The sequence below is a fragment of the Rhinatrema bivittatum genome, chromosome 7 (assembly GCF_901001135.1).
Source record: "Rhinatrema bivittatum chromosome 7, aRhiBiv1.1, whole genome shotgun sequence".
NCBI classification, from domain to species: Eukaryota; Metazoa; Chordata; class Amphibia; order Gymnophiona; family Rhinatrematidae; genus Rhinatrema; species Rhinatrema bivittatum.
The window spans coordinates 307,816,119-307,834,909 of record NC_042621.1 but is presented as its reverse complement, the minus strand read 5'-3'; the positions used below and the strand labels follow the sequence as shown (position 1 = coordinate 307,834,909).

Genomic DNA, 18,791 nt, shown 5'->3' with positions numbered 1-18,791 from the left:
TCTCTTCTTCCCGCGCACGCACTCGCTGCTCACCACTTCCTCTTCCGGGCCGTGTGTGGGGGGGGGGTGTGGGAAGAAGAGAGCATGCCGGTGCCGCTGACTCCTGCTCTCCTGCCGCGTTCCTCCCAGGCTTTCAGCGTTTTAAGCCCGGGTGGAGGAGCAGCTGGGTCAGCAGGGGACCGGGAAGTGTGGCGACACACCGGTTGAGAACCACTGCTCTAGCAGATCAGTTCTCGGTGGGATTTAGCTCCTCTAGCAGATCATTTCTCGGTGGGATTTAGTTCCTCTAGCAGATCATTTCTCGGTGGGGTTTAGCTCCTCTAGCAGATCATTTCTCGGTGGGGTTTAGCTCCTCTAGCAGATCATTTCTCGGTGGGGTTTAGCTCCTCTAGCAGATCATTTCTCGGTGGGGTTTAGTTTCTCTAGCAGATGATTTCTCGGTGGGATTTAGTTCCTCTAGCAGATCATTTCTCGGTGGGATTTAGTTCCTATATCAGTGGGATTTAGCTCCTCTAACAGATCATTTCTCGGTGGGATTTAGTTCCTATATCGGTGGGATTTAGCTCCTCTAACAGATCATTTCTCGGTGGGATTTAGTTCCTCTAACAGATCATTTCTCGGTGGGATTTAGCTCCTCTAGCAGATCATTTCTCGGTGGGATTTAGCTCCTTTAGCAGATCATTTCTCGGTGGGATTTAGTTCCTATATCGGTGGGGTTTAGTTCCTCTAACAGATCATTTCTCGGTGGGATTTAGCTCCTCTAACAGATCATTTCTCGGTGGGATTTAGCTCCTCTAGCAGATCATTTCTCGGTGGGATTTAGTTCCTCTAGCAGATCATTTCTCGGTGGGATTTAGTTCCTTTAGCAGATCATTTCTCGGTGGGATTTAGTTCCTCTAGCAGATCATTTCTCGGTGGGATTTAGTTCCTTTAGCAGATCATTTCTCGGTGGGGTTTAGTTCCTCTAACAGATCATTTCTCGGTGGGATTTAGCTCCTCTTACAGATCATTTCTCGGTGGGATTTAGTTCCTCTAGCAGATCATTTCTCGGTGGGATTTAGCTCCTCTAGCAGATCATTTATTGGTGGGATTTTTTTCGCAAGCGATTGACCATGTAGCAGAAGGAGAGAAAACATTAGGCAGGAGGAGATTATGGGGGATAGAGCAGGTTCAAGCTGTTTCTTATTATGTTTTGTGCTTCTCTAAGGATTTCCATAACTTCCTTGTCCTGTAATAGTTTCAGTGATGTGGGCTGGTTCCATTATTGGGTCTGTTTGGTAAGACTGTAATCACAATTTACTCAATTCAGACGTCTCCTCACGCGTGCACAAAGGGGCAAGCTCCTTGGTTGTGCACCTGCCGGCACCTGCGTTGGTGCCGCTCCTAAGTGGACACCGGTGCTGTGGTGGACGGGCCGAGGGAGGGATCGACATCCTGGCGCTGGCTTTCCCTTAGTTCCCTTCTCGCTGCGTGGGGAGGAGCGCCTCCGGCACGCTCTCCTCGTGGTCTCCTGGTGCCGGTTAAAGCGGCCAGGCTGCCGCTCCTCTCCCCTCTTCCCTTTCCTCTCATTCACCCTCTTCATTTATTTTCCTGTCTTCTCTCTCACTCACTCCTCTTGACACAACTTGATCTTTTGCTGGCGGGGCTTGGCCTCTCTACCAGTACTTTTTTTTTTCAAGGGCTGGCTCTTCTGCTGGTAGGACCTGGGAAACTACCATTAACCTTTCTGCCACCACCACATGTGGGAAAAAAACAAACTTCCCAGTGGAGCTGATGTGGCTGCTCAGAGGGCCATGCTTTGGGGACCCCTGCCCTAGAACGAGGGCTCATGGGATGAAAGTGAAAGGGGAAAGATACAGGAGTAACGTGAGGAAAGGGCGGTGGATGCATGGTGGAGATGAGGACAGTATCTGAAGTCAAGAAAGCATGGGACGAACACAGAGGATCACTGAGGGATGGTCTGGGGTTCTATGGCATCCTGTCTTCACCACTTTTTCAGGTCTTGCTGGGGAGCCACAAGGGCTCGGAGCATTATTTTAAAGTGCAGCCCTGTGCCAGGGCTCCTTGCAGAAGTCTGCAAATCATAGACCCTAAATCTGGCCACTGGGTGTCAGCTTTGAATGATGGCCACAACTCTCTTCCTCAGGAGCCAGGAGTGCTGACTTGGGGGCCGATGCAATAATTTTCACGGAAAGCGGATGCTGACTTTTCAGCGCCCGCTTTCTTAACGCACGCATGGCGCCTGCAAGGGGGGGCCGCCATGCAATAGGCAAATTAGGGGGTTGCGCTAGCAAGGGGGTGCTAGGGTCGCTTGCACGACCTTAACACCTCCTTGCTAACGCGACCCCGCGGCGGCTGCCGGTTATGAAGACCAACGCCGGGAAACTCTGCATCTGTTTTCATAACCTGCCTCTCTGCCAGTATTAAAACAGACACCGAGTTTACCGGCGTCAGTCTTCAATAACTTGGCGGTCTGCCAATGTATTTTTTTTGTTTCTTTACTCAAGCAGTTTTTTCGGCTTTTCTGTACTTTTTACATGCGCTCAGCTATTAATGCCTGATCCAGGCAGGTGTTAATAGCTGAGCGATAAATGTGCGAATGAGACGCACATTTATTTTTTTGAATGTGGAGTGAATGAGTAATTTGCATTTGCATGTGATGAGCGCCATCTCATTCACTCCACGTTGGACGAGGGTTAAATGGGCGCTAATCCCCCTATTGCATTAGGGGGTGGATTAGCGCCCATTTAACCCACGTCTGACAGTGAGCGCGCTGTATTGCATCGCCCCTTGGGGAGCAAAGGATCAGAATAGGGGTCTTGTGCACTGCCCTTTCACGATTCAGGGAGTGGCTGTGGATGAGGAGCTTTCAAAATCTCCAATGGTTTTGTTTTAACCACCAAGGAAATAATGTAAGACTGTTGCTGGTAGAACTGCCGTCTGGTGTGTTTCTTGGACTGTATGGCACATGGTTTCTCTGACTGGCTGCTGAGCATTTATGATACATTCATTTTAAACACAGATACTTGCTTAATGCTTAAGATTGTTCAGCTTGTTGGATGGAACTGGATGTTCTCGGTGTGCAGCTTTCTGGGAATAGCTGAGTGTTTTCTGGCTCCAGGAAGTGACCTCAAGTTGTTTCTACCTCTTCCAGGGATGTGGGCGCACTCCATGACTGTTCAGGACTACCAGGACCTCATAGACCGTGGATGGCGAAGGTGAGTCTGGAGCACAGAGAGTCAGTTCAGCTTGCCTGATGAAGGTTCAGATTTTTAACCCAAGATGGAATAGGTTTTAACTGCTGATCTTGGAGTACCTTTCCTTTTTCATTACAATTCAGGATGTTTATTTGGGTATCTTTTACATTTGCCAGGAGCACCTATAATTACTTTACATTTTATAGTGGAGAGAGACTCTGTAGTACAGAAACTGCTTTTCCTGGACATACCCAGATCAGTCCAGAGAAGTGGACCAGCAGATGGAGTCAGAGAGCAAATCTTCGGGCACTGCCATATATACCAGAGTGCCACCTGCAGTCCCTCAGTATTTCTCTGTCTCCAGCAGATGGCAGAGGTGCCACCTGCAGTCCCTCAGTATTTCTCTGACTCCAGCAGATGGCAGAGGTGCCACCTGCAGTCCCTCAGTATTTCTCTGACTCCAGCAGATGGCAGAGGTGCCACCTGCAGTCCCTCAGTATTTCTCTGACTCCAGCAGATGGTAGAGATACAGCTGCAGTCTTAGTGTGTTTTAGTTGGATTTTTTAAAATTAGAATGAATTATTTTCCTTTTGGCTACAGTCGCTTCCTGAGGTGTTAGGCACCTTCGTGCGTCATCCCTCAGTCGAAGCCAGTCACCCGGGAGGTTAGACACCTCTGTCTGAGTCTCGTCCGCTACAGTTCGGTGGGTGAAAACCAGGAGCTCCTGGTTACTCACCCCCGAAGCTGCTTCAGCTGCTCTCTTAACCCCTGCAGGAGGTGAAGATTTGGCTCCATAAAGTTGCTTGACAAAAAAAAAAAAAGAGCAACTCTTTTTTGCCGTCTGCTGCTTTCTTCAGCCGAGGTGAGGAGTTGGTACAGGGGGGAGGCCTGCTTTGCAGTGGCCGCTTTGGGAGTCTGACTGACATTTTTCCTCGGCTCCTGGGGCTCCGGGGTGCGTCTGGAGGGAGGAGGTGAGTTTTTTCTCGGCTGGCCCGTTTTCAGCACGTTTCGCCGCACTTCTCAAATCAGCTGTTTTCGGCTGTGCCCGGCTTGCATCTTTTCCTGCATCGCTGGCAGCGCACGATTTTTTTCTGTCTGGGCCTGCTCTCCTCACTCACGGACCGCGTGGCTGCGCGGCCTTGCTCATGTGCCCTCGATTCAGGTCGGCTGCCTGCCATGCGTGTGGTGCACGTGGGCAAGTGTTAAATCTGGCCTCCTTCTATTCAGCCTGTTCCTCGGGAATGGAGGGCTCGTTGGGGGTCAAATTCCCCCCCCCCCCCCCCGCGGATCGTGTGTAGAGGATTCTCGCCCTGTTTTAGTCCCAGTGGGAGACTATCTCATTTTTGGGGATGGCGAGTCGGTGCCTCGCGATGCCCTGGAGGGGGAGGGGACCCGGATGGGTTTTCCCATGAATTCATTTTGTTGATGCACCAAGCCTTTCTGGCTTAACAGGCCGGGGCAGCCGGGGGACCGGTCGGAACCACCTGAAAAGTTGGGTCAAGGCGCAGAGCCGCAGCAGCGTCCAGGAGAGCACCCTCTTCTGATGGAAGACGCCCGAGGGGCACAGGATCCGTCTTTGGGGACAGGGGTTGCGTCAGTCCTGGACGTGGATCTGGGGTCAGACCCGATGCTGGATTTGAGAGATGTGGATCCGGATGACTTGGATGGTGATGACGTCCCGCCGGCGGAGGGTGACGATCCCAGTGTGGTCCGTCTGTTTAAGTGGGATGAGCTGCGACCCCTTATCCCCCAGGTGTTGGATGTCCTAGGCCTTAAGGTTTCACAAGAAGACTCTGACAATGAAGGGGTTAATCCAATCATCGATGGGATCCGGGGTCCCACAACATCCTTTCCGCTACCTAAGAAAGTCCGCAAGCTGGTTACCCGTGAGTGGGATGCTCCGGATGCGGGGCTGAAGGTGGGCGGGGCTATGGCAAAGCTATATCCCCTATTAATGGATGTTTTAGACCTTCTGAAGATCCTGAAGGTGGACGCGGTGGTCTCTACGGTCACAAAGAAGACCACGATCCCAGTAGCTGGGGCTGCTGCTTTGAAGGACATGTTGGAGATCCAGTTGAAGCGGGTCTTTGAAGTGGCCGCGTTGAGCCTCCATGCGGCAGTTTGTGCTAGCCTTATGCAGAGGGTGTACCTGTGTTGGGTCCAAGATTCTGCGTCCGGCTCAGCGGCCGGTGATGCCCTGCATTCCGCTCGTTTGGAGGCAGGCATCGCGCACGTGGCAGGTGCGCTATATGATCTGGTGCGGACTTCTGCACGTAGTATGGTGTCTGTGGTAGCGGCGCGATGGCTCCTCTGGCTTCGAAATTGGGCGGCGGATTTGTCCTCCAATTCCCAGCTTTGTAATCTTCCTTTTAAGGGAAAGCTTCTTTTCAGGGAGGAACTCGATCTGTTGGTCAAGCTGCTCGAGGAGTCTAAGGGCAATAATTTGCCAGAAAATAGGAGATCTTCTAAGAAGGTTTTTCCCACTCGATCTCGTTTTCGGGATTCTCGCTATTTTTGAACTGGCAGATATTCCAAGCCTTCTGGTCCTAAGCAAAATACGGGACACCAGCAGTCCTTTCGTGGGGGTCGCCGTTCCAGTAGGGACTCTGGACCCCTCGATGCAGGAACCAGTAAACCCTCCCAATTAAGCCTCAAGCACCCATTCCGTCATCGAAGCTGTCGGAGGCAGATTATCCAACTTTTACACGGAATGGGAAAGGATTACCTCAGACCGCTGGGTCTTGGAGGTGATCAGAGACGGCTACGCACTAGAGTTCTCGCAGCCAGTTCGGGAGGTTTTTGTGGCGTCCCGTGTGGCCTCACGCAACAAGTGCAACTTGGTTCGGGTAATTCTACAACATCTCCTCGAACTCCGAGTGATTGTCCCCGTTCCGGATGCACAGCATGGGTGCGAGGACTCGGTTTACTTTGTGGTGCCCAAGAAGGAGGGCACGTTTCGTCCCATCCTCGATTTACAGAAGGTGAGCCGTTGTCTTCGGAACCCTCATTTTCGAATGGAAATCCTGAGGACTGTAATGGCTGCTGTGCGGAAAGGGGAGTTTCTTGCGTCCCTGGACCTCACGGAGGCGTATCTACATATACCTATCCGGCTGAGCCACCAGCGGTTTCTGTGCTTCAAGGTTTTGGGGCAGCACTTCCAATTTCGGACCTTCCTGTTTGGTCTCGTAACAGCTCCTCGAACGTTCACCATGGTGATGGTAGTAGTAGCGGCTTTCCTTCGCAAGGAGGGGATTTTAGTCCATCCTTACCTGGACGACTGGCTCATTCGCACGAAGTCACGGGAGGACTGCGAGAGATCGGTTCGCATGGTGGTGATTACTTTACAGTCGCTCGGATGGGTCATCAATGTGCAGAAGAGTCACTTGGAACCCACCCAAGAGCTGATTTATTTGGGAGCAGGGTTCGATACCTTGCGCGGCAAGGTGTTTCTGGTGGCGGAACACGTGACAAAGTTACAAGACCAGATCCATTCTCTTCTTCAGAGGAAGAATCCCACAGTATGGCATCACCTACAAGTTCTGGGGTCCATGGCTTCCACCTTGGATTTGATTCCGAGGGCGTTCGCACACTTATGACCATTACAGGGTGCGCTGTTGTCACGATGGAGTCCGATCTCCAAACAATTCCGCCTACCAGTGCTGCTGCTTCCAGAGTCAGTCTGTTGTGGTGGCTATCGCGCGACAATCTCGAATGGGGGGTGGACTTGGACACCCCGAATTGGCTGATAATCTCCACCAATGCCAGCCTATCCGGTTGGGGAGCGGTGTGTGCAGACAAATCCGCCCAAGGTCTCTGGTCACCGTCGAGGGCTCCTGGTCCATCAATCGGCTCGAGACAAGAGCAGTCCAGCTTGCCCTACAAGCATTCCTACCCTTGATCCGGGACAGAATGGTAAGAGTGTTCTCCGACAATGCGACAACAGTGGCTTACATCAACTGGCAGGGTGGGACAAGAAGTCTTGCGGTAGCGCTCGAAGCGCGACTCCTGTTCGCCTGGGCGGAACGTCATCTCGGGGGACTTGCCGCCTCTCATGTCGCAGGAGTGGAGAATGTACAGGTGGACTTTCACAGCAGACAACAACTCGATCCAGGAGAGTGGGAGCTGTCTCCCGAAGCCTGGAACCTAATTTGCGCCAGGTGGGGCGTACCGTAGTTGGATCTGATGGCAACGCGGATGAATGCAAAGACAGAACGCTTCTTCAGCCGTTGACGGGAGCAGGGCTCGGTGGGTCTTGACGCTCTGGTGTGCCCAAGGCCTACGGGAATTCTACTTTGTCTTCCTTCCCTGGCCTCTCATCGGTCGGCTTCTCCGGCGCATAGAACTCCATCCAGGCAGGGTGGTACTGGTAGTGCCAGAGTGGCCGCGTCGCCCGTGATTCGCGGATATGTTCGCATGGCTCTAGAGGGTCCCTTGCAACTGGCTTATCTGCTGCGGCTGCTTCGGCAGAGTCCCATATTTTCGGATCGGGAGGATCACTTCTCTCTCGCGGCCTGGCTTTTGAGAGGCGACGTTTACGCTTGAAGGGTTATTCTGAGCAGGTCATTTCCACGCTCTTGAAGGCGAGGCGTCCAGCCACCTCTGTGGCCTATGTTAGAGTCTGGAAGCTGTTTGAGACGTGGTGCCAACAGCATTCCTGCAATCCGTTAGCTGTGGATGTCCCATGGATCCTGGAATTTCTGCAATAGGGGCTCGCTAAGTGGTTAGCATTCAATTCCCTTCGTGTTCAAGTGGCGGCTCTGGGTGCCTTGATTGGAATGTTTAATGGCTGTTTGCTGGCAGTGCACCCGGATATTGCCCAGTTTCTCAAGGGGGTTAAATATTTGCAGCCTCCCATCTGTTCTGTGTGTCCAGATTGGAGTTTGAATCTAGTGCTGCGAGTGTTTTGAGGTTCCCCTTTTGAGCCTCTCCGCAGAGCTTTGCTGAAAGATCTGACTTTGAAGATGGTCTTTTTGGTGGCCATTTGCTCAGCTCATTGGATTTCAGAGGTTCAGGCGTTGTCGTGTCGGGATCCCTTTCTTCGGATTTACGATGATAGGTATCTTTGCGCATGGTTCCGTGGAGCTTCCGGGGTTCCCTCAGTAGTCTCGGGAGTCCCCTCAGGACAGAGATCTTCATCTTTTGGACGTGCGACACATCTTATTGCGGTACCTGGAAGTTACCAATGACTTTCGATGTTCCGATCATTTGTTCATTCTCTTTAGTGGTCCTAAGAAGGGGGGCAAAGCGTCTAAGGTGACCATCTTTCGTTGGATTAAAGAGGCCATTTGTTCGTCATACATAGCCCGCTGACATCAAGTTCCATTGGGCCTCCGAGCTCATTCCACCAGGGCCCAGTCTACTTCCTGGGCAGAATGTCAGTTGCTGTTGCCTCAAGAAATCTGTAGGACGGCTGTGTGGTCTTCACTTCACACTTTCACTAAGCATTATCAACTGGACGTTAGGGCTCCTGTTGAATCGTCCTTCAGTGAGAGTGTCCTGCGTGCAGTTCTTTCAGGTTCCCGTCCAGTGTAAGGTGGCTTGGGTACATCCCACTTCTCTGGACTGATCTGGGTATGTTCAGGAATGAAAATTGGTTCTTACCTGTAATTTTCGTTCCTGTTATACCACAGATCTGTCCAGAGGCCTGCCCCTTTCTTCAGCTACCGAAAGATTGCCTTGCTGAGTTTTTTCTGTAGTTTGCACGGATCTCCGTTTTTTTGCAAACATGGTTGATGGAGCAGTTCTCTAGCAGTTGGTTTGGTTTATAGAATTTCTGAGGGCAAAGAGGTATTCCGTTTGGTTGGGTTTCTTCGCCCGTTAGTTATGTTAGTTCTATATATGTGGGCTTGAGTACAGTTCAATACTGAGGGACTGCAGGTGGCACTCTGGTATATATGGCAGTACCCAATGTTTTGCTCTCTGACTCCATCTGCTGGTAGGGATACACAACCCACTTCTCTGGACTGATCTGTGGTATTACAGGAACGAACATTAGCAGGTAAGAACCAATTTTCCTTTCTCAGCATTATATGAGGGACCCACACTCTCAGCAGTGCTCGCCTGTGCTATATAGACCTGTGTGAGAGATGCATGCTGCTGACCTGTGTGAGGGACCTACACACTCAGATGTGCTCCCCGGTGCTACAGCCCTACGTGAGGGACTAGCAGCGCCCAGGCTCCAGTGTTCAGTATTGCATTAAAAGGTAATCCTGGGTTCAGAGAGGGAATATTGGCCTGGACTTTTCACCCCTCCCATACATTTCTTGACTCTTTATCTTAGAAATAATTTTAACTATATTTTTTGTGATTTTAGGAGTGGGAAGTATGTCTACAAACCAGTGATGAATGAGACTTGTTGTCCTCAGTACACCATTAGGTGAGGGCCTCTTATGAAGCATTACTGTATTTTTGTGGGTTAAGCATGGTGCTTGTAAAATTTGTACAAGATGGACATTGCAGGAAATTGTGTCATTTATTCTGGCAGCAGTGCAGGCTTCCCACACACACTGTCCCATCGTACAGCAGATACGGCAGCAGTGCAGGCTTCCCACACACACACACACTGCCCCATCGTACAGCAGATTTGGCAGCAGGGCAGGCTTCCCACACACACACACACACTGCCCCATCGTACAGCAGATACGGCAGCAGTGCAGGCTTCTCACCCACACACACTGCCCCATCGTACAGCAGATACGGCAGCCGTGCAGGCTTCCCACACACACACACACACTGTCCCATCGTACAGCAGATACGGCAGCAGTGCAGGCTTCACACACACACACACACACACACACTGCCCCATCGTACAGCAGATTTGGCAGCAGGGCAGGCTTCCCACACACACACACACACACTGCCCCATCGTACAGCAGATACGGCAGCAGTGCAGGCTTCTCACCCACACACACTGCCCCATCTTACAGCAGATACGGCAGCCGTGCAGGCTTCCCACACACACACACACACACACTGCCCCATCGTACAACAGATATGGCAGCAGTGCAGGCTTCTCACCCACACACACTGCCCCATCGTACAGCAGATACGGCAGCAGTGCAGGCTTCCCACACACACACACACACTGTCCCATCGTACAGCAGATACGGCAGCAGTGCAGGCTTCACACACACACACACACACTTGCCCCATCGTACAACAGATACGGCAGCAGTGCAGGCTTCCCACCCACACACTGCCCCTTCGTACAGCAGATACGGCAGCAGTGCAGGCTTCCCACACACACACACACTGTCCCATCGTACAGCAGATACGGCAGCAGTGCAGGCTTCTCACCCACACACACTGCCCCATCGTACAGCAGATACGGCAGCAGTGCAAGCTTCCCACCCACCCACACACACACACACACTGCCCCCTCGTACAGCAGATACGGCAGCAGTGCAAGCTTCCCACTCACACACACACTGCCCCATCGTACAGCAGATACGGCAGCAGTGCAAGCTTCCCACCCACACACACACTGCCCCATCGTACAGCAGATTCGGCAGCAGTGCAGGCTTCCCACACACACACACATACTGCCCCATCGTACACCAGATACGGCAGCAGTGCAAGCTTCACACACACACACACACACACACACACACTGCCCCATCGTACACCAGATACGGCAGCAGTGCAAGCTTCACACACACACACACACTGCCCCATTGTACACCAGATACGGCAGCAGTGCAAGCTTCACACACACACACACACACTGCCCCATAGTACAGCAGATACGGCAGCAGTGCAGGCTTCCCACACACACTGCCCCATCGTACAGCAGATACGGCAGCAGTGCAAGCTTCCCACCCACACACACACTGCCCCATCGTACAGCAGATACGGCAGCAGTGCAAGCTTCCCACCCACACACACACTGCCCCATCGTACAGCAGATTCGGCAGCAGTGCAGGCTTCCCACACACACACACACTGCCCCATCGTACACCAGATACGGCAGCAGTGCAAGCTTCACACACACACACACACACACACACACACACACACACACACACACACTGCCCCATAGTACAGCAGATACGGCAGCAGTGCAGGCTTCCCATCCACACACACATTGCCCCCTCGTACAGCAGATACGGCAGCAGTGCAAGCTTCCCACACACACTGCCCCATAGTACAGCAGATACGGCAGCAGTGCAGGCTTCCCACACACACTGCCCCGTCATACAGCAGATACGGCAGCAGTGCAAGCTTCCCTCCCACACACACACACACTGCCCCATCGTACACCAGATACGGCAGCAGTGCAAGCTTCCCACCCACACACACACACACTGCCCCATCGTACAGCAGATACGGCAGCAGTGCAGGCTTCCCATCCACACACACACTGCCCCCTCGTACAGCAGATACGGCAGCAGTGCAGGCTTCCCATCCACACACACACTGCCCCCTCGTACAGCAGATACGGCAGCAGTGCAAGCTTCCCACACACACTGCCCCATCATACAGCAGATACGGCAGCAGTGCAGGCTTCCCACACACACACACACTGCCCCCTCGTACAGCAGATACGGCAGCAGTGCAAGCTTCCCACACACACACGCACTGCCCCATCGTACAGCAGATACGGCAGCAGTGCAGGCTTCCCACACACACTGCCCCATCGTACAGCAGATACGGCAGCAGTGCAGGCTTCCCACACACACACACACTGCCCCATCGTACAGCAGATACGGCAGCAGTGCAGGCTTCCCACACACACACACTGCCCCATCGTACAGCAGATACGGCAGCAGTGCAGGCTTCCCACACACACACACTGCCCCATCGTACAGCAGATACGGCAGCAGTGCAAGCTTCCCACACACACTGCCCCATCGTACAGCAGATACGGCAGCAGTGCAGGCTTCCCACACACACTGCCCCATAGTACAGCAGATACGGCAGCAGTGCAGGCTTCCCACACACACAGTGCCTCATCGTATAGCAGATACAGCAGCAGTGCAAGCTTCCCTCCCACACACACACTGCCCCGTCATACAGCAGATACGGCAGCAGTGCAGGCTTCCCTCCCACACACACACTGCCCCATCGTACAGCAGATACGGCAGCAGTGCAAGCTCCCCCACACACACACACACACTGCCCCATCGTACAGCAGATACGGCAGCAGTGCAAGCTTCCCACACACACACACACACACACACACTGCCTCATTGTACAGCAGATACAGTAGCAGTGCAAGCTTCCCTCGCAGTCACATTATCCCAGGCAGGTGAAAGACTGTATGCTGGCATCAATCCCCCGAGCATCCTCTTATAGAAGGATCTGCATTTGATTACCTGTCTTTCTGAATCTGAGCCCGAGGTGAGTTACAAATTCAGATACAGTAGCTAGGTCCATGCTCCAGAGAGCTTACAATCTGTTTGCACTGAGGCAGTGGAGAATGAGCTGCATCAGTGGGATATGAACCTTGACGTTCCTGGCTCTTAGCTTGCTGCTCTGACCACTATCACTGCTGTGTTTTAGTATTACTCTGTTCCTTTTTATGTAAACCACACTGATATTCTGATGAAATCGCAGTTCCCTGTACGTACCTGGATCAGTCCAGACCGTGGGTTATGTCCCCATTCCAGCAGATGGAGTCAGCCAAAGCTTTGAGGGGGCGTCACCATAAGTACTACTACCCCCTCTGCAGGAGTTCAGTATCTTCTGACTCCAGCAGATGCGAGTAGGGGAATCTGGGCTTGCTCCCGATTACCTGTAACCATTGTTCCCTTGATTGGGTTTTTCTTCTCTGTCTATTATATTTAGTTGTTTTGGATCAAGTTTGTTCTTTAAAAAAAAAAAAAAAAAAAAAAAAAGTTAATTGGTTTAATTGGAGAGGCGTGGCTTCCTTTTGGTGCTGTCTCTCTGTCTCTCTCTCTCCTTTCTCGGCGACTAGGCTGTTGTTGTCCACCGGGGTAAGTTGTATTGGTTTTTGCTGTATTTTTCTTTTGCAGCTTATTTGGACGCGGCGGCCGGTGGAACCGGCCTCCCAGCGTTTTCTCCCTCTCCCGCGGCCATCTTGCCGGCTCCTCGTGGGCTGCAGCAGGGAGCAGGGAGCTCTTCTTCGGCGGGTTGTGAGGCCAGGAAGGCCCCCCCGCGGCCTCGTGGCCTGCAGCAGGGAGTAGGGAGCTCTTCTTTGGCGGGTTGTGAGGCCAGGAAGGCCCCCCCCCCCCGGCGCCGTTTTTCAGCCGGCGGGCAGTGCAGGCCGATCGGGCCCCCCCGAGGCTTTCTGATTTTTTTTTTTTTGCCTGCCTGCTCCGTTTTCGCCAGCGCTCCCGATGCCGCGGCCGTTGCGTTGTTCGGCCTGCGGCGATCCGGGATCGCGCATTTCGCGCGAGGGGATCTGCGCTCGGTGCCTCCCCGGGGGGGAAGGCACGTCGCGGTCCCGGGACGATTTTTCCTTTTTGGCAGGCTTGCCCGGGCGGTGCGGGCCGGCCCCTCCCCCATCCCTGGCGGGAACGGCGGCCATATTGCATCCCCTGCGCCCTGAGGGGACTCAGGCAGCGCGGGAGGACAGGGATTCCTCCAAAGTTTGTTTTACTTTAAAAAAAAAAAAAAAAAAAAAAAGTTAAAAAGGGTTCAATTTGGGACGGCGTGACTTCCCTTTGCGTTGTCTCTTCCTTCCTCTCTCTCTTGGTGCGAGCTGTACCTTGTGAACCGGGGTAAGTGCATTCTTCTGTGTTTTTTTTTCTTTACAGCTGATTTTGCTCGTGGCTGCTTCGGCTTCGCCGCGTTTTTCTCACTCACCAGCAGCCATTTTGCCGGTTCCTCGTGGGCTGCGGAGGTGAGCGGGGAGATCTTCGTTGGCGGGTTGTGAGGCCAGGAGGGCCCCCCCGCGGCACCGTTCATCAGCGGGCAGTGCAGGCCGCTCGGGCCCCCCCCGCGGCATCGTTCTTCATCGGCGGGCAGTGCAGGCCGCTCGGGCCCCCCCGCGGCGCCGTTCTTCATCGGCGGGCAGTGCAGGCCGCTCGGGCCCCCCCGCGCCGGCGTTTTTTCCTTCTCGGCCCCCCCCGAGGCTTTTCGTTTATTTTGCCTGTCTCCTCCGTTGTCAGCAGTGCTCACGATGCCGCGGTCAGCACGTTGCTCGACCTGCGGTGAGCCGGGATCGCGGATTGCTCGTGAGGGGATCTGTGCTTGGTGCCTCCCCGGGGGGGAGGGCCCGTCGCAGTCCCTTAGCGAATTTTTCGTTTTTGACAGGCATGCCCGGGCGGCGCGGGCCGGCCCCTCCCCCATTACTGGCGGGAACGGTGGCCATTTTACATGCCCAGCGCCCTGAGGGGACTCAGGCAGCGCTGGATGACAGGGACTCCCCCGAGGGCTCTCCACCGAATTTGCTGCCGGACAACAGCCTGACGGGCCGGGGTCCCACGGGGTTCCCCCCACCGGGGCTTCCTCGAGTAGGCTGGGATTCTCCCCGGACTTTGTACGGTTACTGCACACTGCGTATTTGCAGGGCCTTGTCGCTCCCGCAGCACCGTCTCCAGCCAAGGTCCCGCGGCTCTCGCCTCCCTCTCAGGCCCCCCCCGTCCCGGCGGGTGTGGGGGCCACCCTGCCTCCCGCCCGCACCTGGATCCTGGGCCGGACCTGGGAGAAGGGGGCCAAGGGGATTCCACCTCAGAGGGGGACGATCCGCACACGCTGCGTCTCTTCCAGGGGGAAGAGCTGGACGAACTTATTCCACTCATTATCCAGGAGCTGGATCTCAATCCGCCGCCGGACCCGCCCGCTCCAGTAGCGCCCGCCGTCGTCTCGTCGGCCAAGAAGGGAGATCCGGTGCTGGCAGCCCTCCAGCCGAGGGCTCGGGCGTTTTCCCAGCCATGATTCCTTCCTGCAGCTTGGGACGCCCCGGAGGCTTCCCTTAAGGTCAGTCGGGCCATGGAGAAGCTGTATCCGCTACCAGAGGATTTCCTGGATCTCATCAAGGTTCCGAAAGTGGACTCCGCGGTGTTGGCGGTCACGAAGAGGACGACCATACCAGTGATGGGTGGCGCGGCCTTCCGGGATACGCAGGATCGCAAGTTGGAAGTCTTCCTCCAGCGGGTCTTCCAGGTCTCCGCGCTGGGGATGCGGGCGGTGATGTGCAGCTCGCTGGCTCAGAGGGCGCGCCTTCTCTGGGGGCAACAACTTCTCCCCTCTCGGGTTCTGCCGGCTGAGGAGGCCGCCCAAGCGGATGGGCTGGAAACTGCGGTGGCGTACGGGGCTGACGCCTCCTATGACCTGCTTCTATGACCTGCTTCGGGTCCTGGCCCGAGACATGGTCTCGGTAGTGGCGGCGCGTCACCTCCTATGGCTGCGCAACTGGGCGGCGGACACTTCCAAGTCGAGCCTGGGTTCCATGCCATCCAGGGGTAAGTTCCTGTTCGGAGAGGATTTGGACCAGATCATCAAGTCACTGGGGGAAAGCGCAGTTCATTGCCTGCCGGAGGACAGGTACCGGACCTCCAGGGCGTTTTCGTCCTCCCGCACCAGATCCAGGGCGCAACGGCGCTATAGGAACTACAGACCGGCGGTCTTCAGGCCCTCTGCCCCCAGGTCACAGCCCTGGTCCCGCTCCTTTCGCGGGTGTAGGCCTGTGCGTCCCGCCTCGGGAACGGGACAACCCTCTCCCAAGTCCTCCCAATGATGTTCGGCTCGCCCACTCCACCGTCCCCCGGTTTGGGGGACGGCTGGCATTCTTCTACCAGGAGTGGGCGCGGATCACCTCGGACCAGTGGGGCTTGGACACCATAGAAAATGGCTACGCGTTGGAATTTGTCCGCGCTCCAAAGGGACGGTTCATTTTCTCCCCCTGCGGATCGGCCTCCAAGCGAAGGGAGGTGCAGTTGACACTGGACAGGCTTCGGGTGATTGGCGCCATTGCGCCCGTGCCCTCCAGAGAGGTGGGCTTGGGCCCTTATTCCATCTACTTCGTGGTACCCAAGAAGGATGACTCCTACCGGCCCATCCTGGACTTGAAGGAAGTCAACAAATCCCTCCGGGTGGTTCGGTTTCGGATGGAAACGCTGTGCTCGGTGGTGGCGGCGGTGCATCGAGGGGAGTTCCTAGCCTCCTTGGACCTGACGGAGGCCTACACGGAATCGGGAGGTTCGGGTCCTATCGGACAACGCGACCACGGTGGCCTACATCAACCGGCAGGGCGGCACTCGCAGTCCACAGGTCGAGCTCGAAGCAGCCATGCTGATGCAGTGGGCGGAACGACATCTGGTCCGTCTGGCGGCCTCGCGCATCGCGGGCGTGGACAACGTCCAGGCGGATTTCCTCAGTCGCCAGCGCCCTGGGGAATGGTCCCTCTCCGACGAGGCGATGCAGCTGCTTGTTCGCCGGTGGGGAACTCCCCACAGGGATCTAATGGCGTCCGCGCAAAACGCAAAGGCTCCCCGTTTCCTCAGTCATCGAAGTGAGCGAGGAGCAGAGGGTGTGGATGCTCCGGTGCTCCCGTGGCCGGACCATCTTCTTCTCTATGCGTTCCCGCCATGGCCTCTGGTGGGAAGACTACTCCGCAGAATAGAAGCTCATCGGGGACTCGTGCTCTTCGTCGCACCAGAATGGCCACGGAGACCCTGGTTTGCGGACCTTCTCCAACTGGTGATCGACGGCCCCATCCGCCTGGGACATCTCCCTCGCCTCCTGCATCAGGGCCCGGTATTTTTCGACCAGGCAGAACTCCTCTGTCTTGCGGCCTGGCTTTTGAGAGGCAACGTCTCCGCTGCCGAGGTTACCAGGAGGCGGGAGTGTCAACGCTCTTGCGTTCCAAGAAGACTTCGACGTCGGCGACCTACGTTCGGGTCTGGAAGGTTTTCGAACTGTGGTGCACCGACCAGAACACGAGACCCACAAAGGCTTCGGTTCCTCAGATCCTTCAGTTTCTACAAGCGGGGGTAGACAAGGGGCTCGCCTATAATTCACTGCGAGTTCAGGTGGCCGCCCTTGGGTCGCACCCGGATATTATGCGTTTCCTCAAGGGTGTCAAGCACTTGCGACCTCCGGTCCGGGAACCTTGTCCCGCTTGGAGTCTTAACCTCGTGCTCCGCTCTATGTCGGAACCTCCGTTCGAACCATTGCGCAATGCGACGATTAAGGACCTCACTCTCAAGACAGTGTTTCTGGTGGCCATTTGCTCCGCTCGACGCATCTCGGAACTGCAGGCCCTGTCGCGTAGAGAACCCTATCTCCACTTCTCTGACTCCGGAGTTTCGCTCCGCACTGTTCCCTCCTTCCTTCCGAAGGCGGTGTCTGCGTTCCATGTGAATCAGACGGTGGAACTGCCGTCTTTCTCGTCGTCTGAACCAAGGGCTCTCCGACTTCTGGATGTCAAGCGCGCTCTGCATATCTATCTGGAGGATACGAATGAGTTCCGGACTTCCGACCATCTCTTCGTACTTTGGCCCGGTCCTCGGAAGGGTTCCCAGGCCTCAAAGACGACCGTGGCCCGATGGCTGAAAGCCAGCATTGCCGCTCCTTACGCTGGGGCGGGGCGGACTCCCCCGCCCGGCATCGGGGCGCATTCTACGCGTTCGCAGGCGGCTTCCTGGGCGGAGACTCGCTCGGTCTCCCCACAGGAAATCTGTCGTGCGGCCACCTGGAAGTCGTTACATACGTTCTCAAGGCACTATCGTCTACACCTCGCCTCTTCTGTCTCTGGGCATTTTGGCGAGCAGGTTCTCCGAGCAGGCCTCGCAGGACCCCACCCGGTTTAGGGAAGCTTGGGTACATCCCACGGTCTGGACTGATCCAGGTACGTACAGGGAAAAGAAAATTATTACTTACCTGCTAATTTTCGTTCCTGTAGTACCATGGATCAGTCCAGACGCCCACCACTTCTGGGTTGTAATCCTGCTCAGCTGTCTTCTATGGGGCGATAGTGATCATTCCTGTTTTTCACGATTTCTCAGTTCTCACTGTATTTCGCAGTCCCTCTTGGGGTTGGCGTGCTGTATTCATGTCCTCCTACCCGTTGGTGGGAGGGTTACAGTTCATTCTTTGGGTGTGCGGCTGTTTGTTGCCGTTCACTTTAAACTTGATCCAATACGGGGGTTTGTTTGTTTACTCGGGCTTTGATATACTCGATACTGAACTCCTGCAGAGGGGGTAGTAGTACTTATGGTGACGCCCCCTCAAAGCTTTGGCTGACTCCATCTGCTGGAATGGGGACATAACCCACGGTCTGGACTGATCCATGGTACTACAGGAACGAAAATTAGCAGGTAAGTAATAATTTTCTTTTAGCAATCCCTCCAGGGGCATTTATTCAGACTGTGATAATGAAGGTCGCAGGGACTTTTAATTTTGGGAGACTGCTGACCACATCGTCTAGCTCTTGCCCTACGTAGGTTGACATCACTTTAATTTAAACAGGCATTTCTGCTCTGCATTTATCTGAACTTTGTATGTTTAGGGCAAATTACAGCAATACGGTATTCCTTGATTAAGGACATTGACACGTATCAGTAAACAGCAGGTAGGAATTAGCTTAAAGTTAAAAAAATAAATAAATAAAATTGCTCAAACCTTGTTTCCCTGTACGTACTTGGATCAGTTCAGACTCCTGGGTTTATTCATCCCTGCCAGCAGATG

The 18,791-nt window shown here is 54.5% G+C and overlaps 1 protein-coding gene across 4 annotated transcripts in view; it reads left to right on the top strand.

Annotated features, from left to right (window-relative positions):
- ATE1 (arginyltransferase 1) overlaps positions 1 to 18,791 on the top strand; it is a 214,034-nt gene that overhangs the window by 34,216 nt on the left and 161,027 nt on the right. For all 4 annotated transcript variants that reach the window (XM_029610557.1, XM_029610555.1, XM_029610556.1 and 1 more), the window contains exons 2-3: positions 3,155 to 3,218; positions 9,511 to 9,573. In XM_029610557.1, coding sequence (XP_029466417.1) covers positions 3,155 to 3,218; positions 9,511 to 9,573 — 127 coding nt within the window. The remainder of the gene's footprint in view (positions 1 to 3,154; positions 3,219 to 9,510; positions 9,574 to 18,791) is intronic.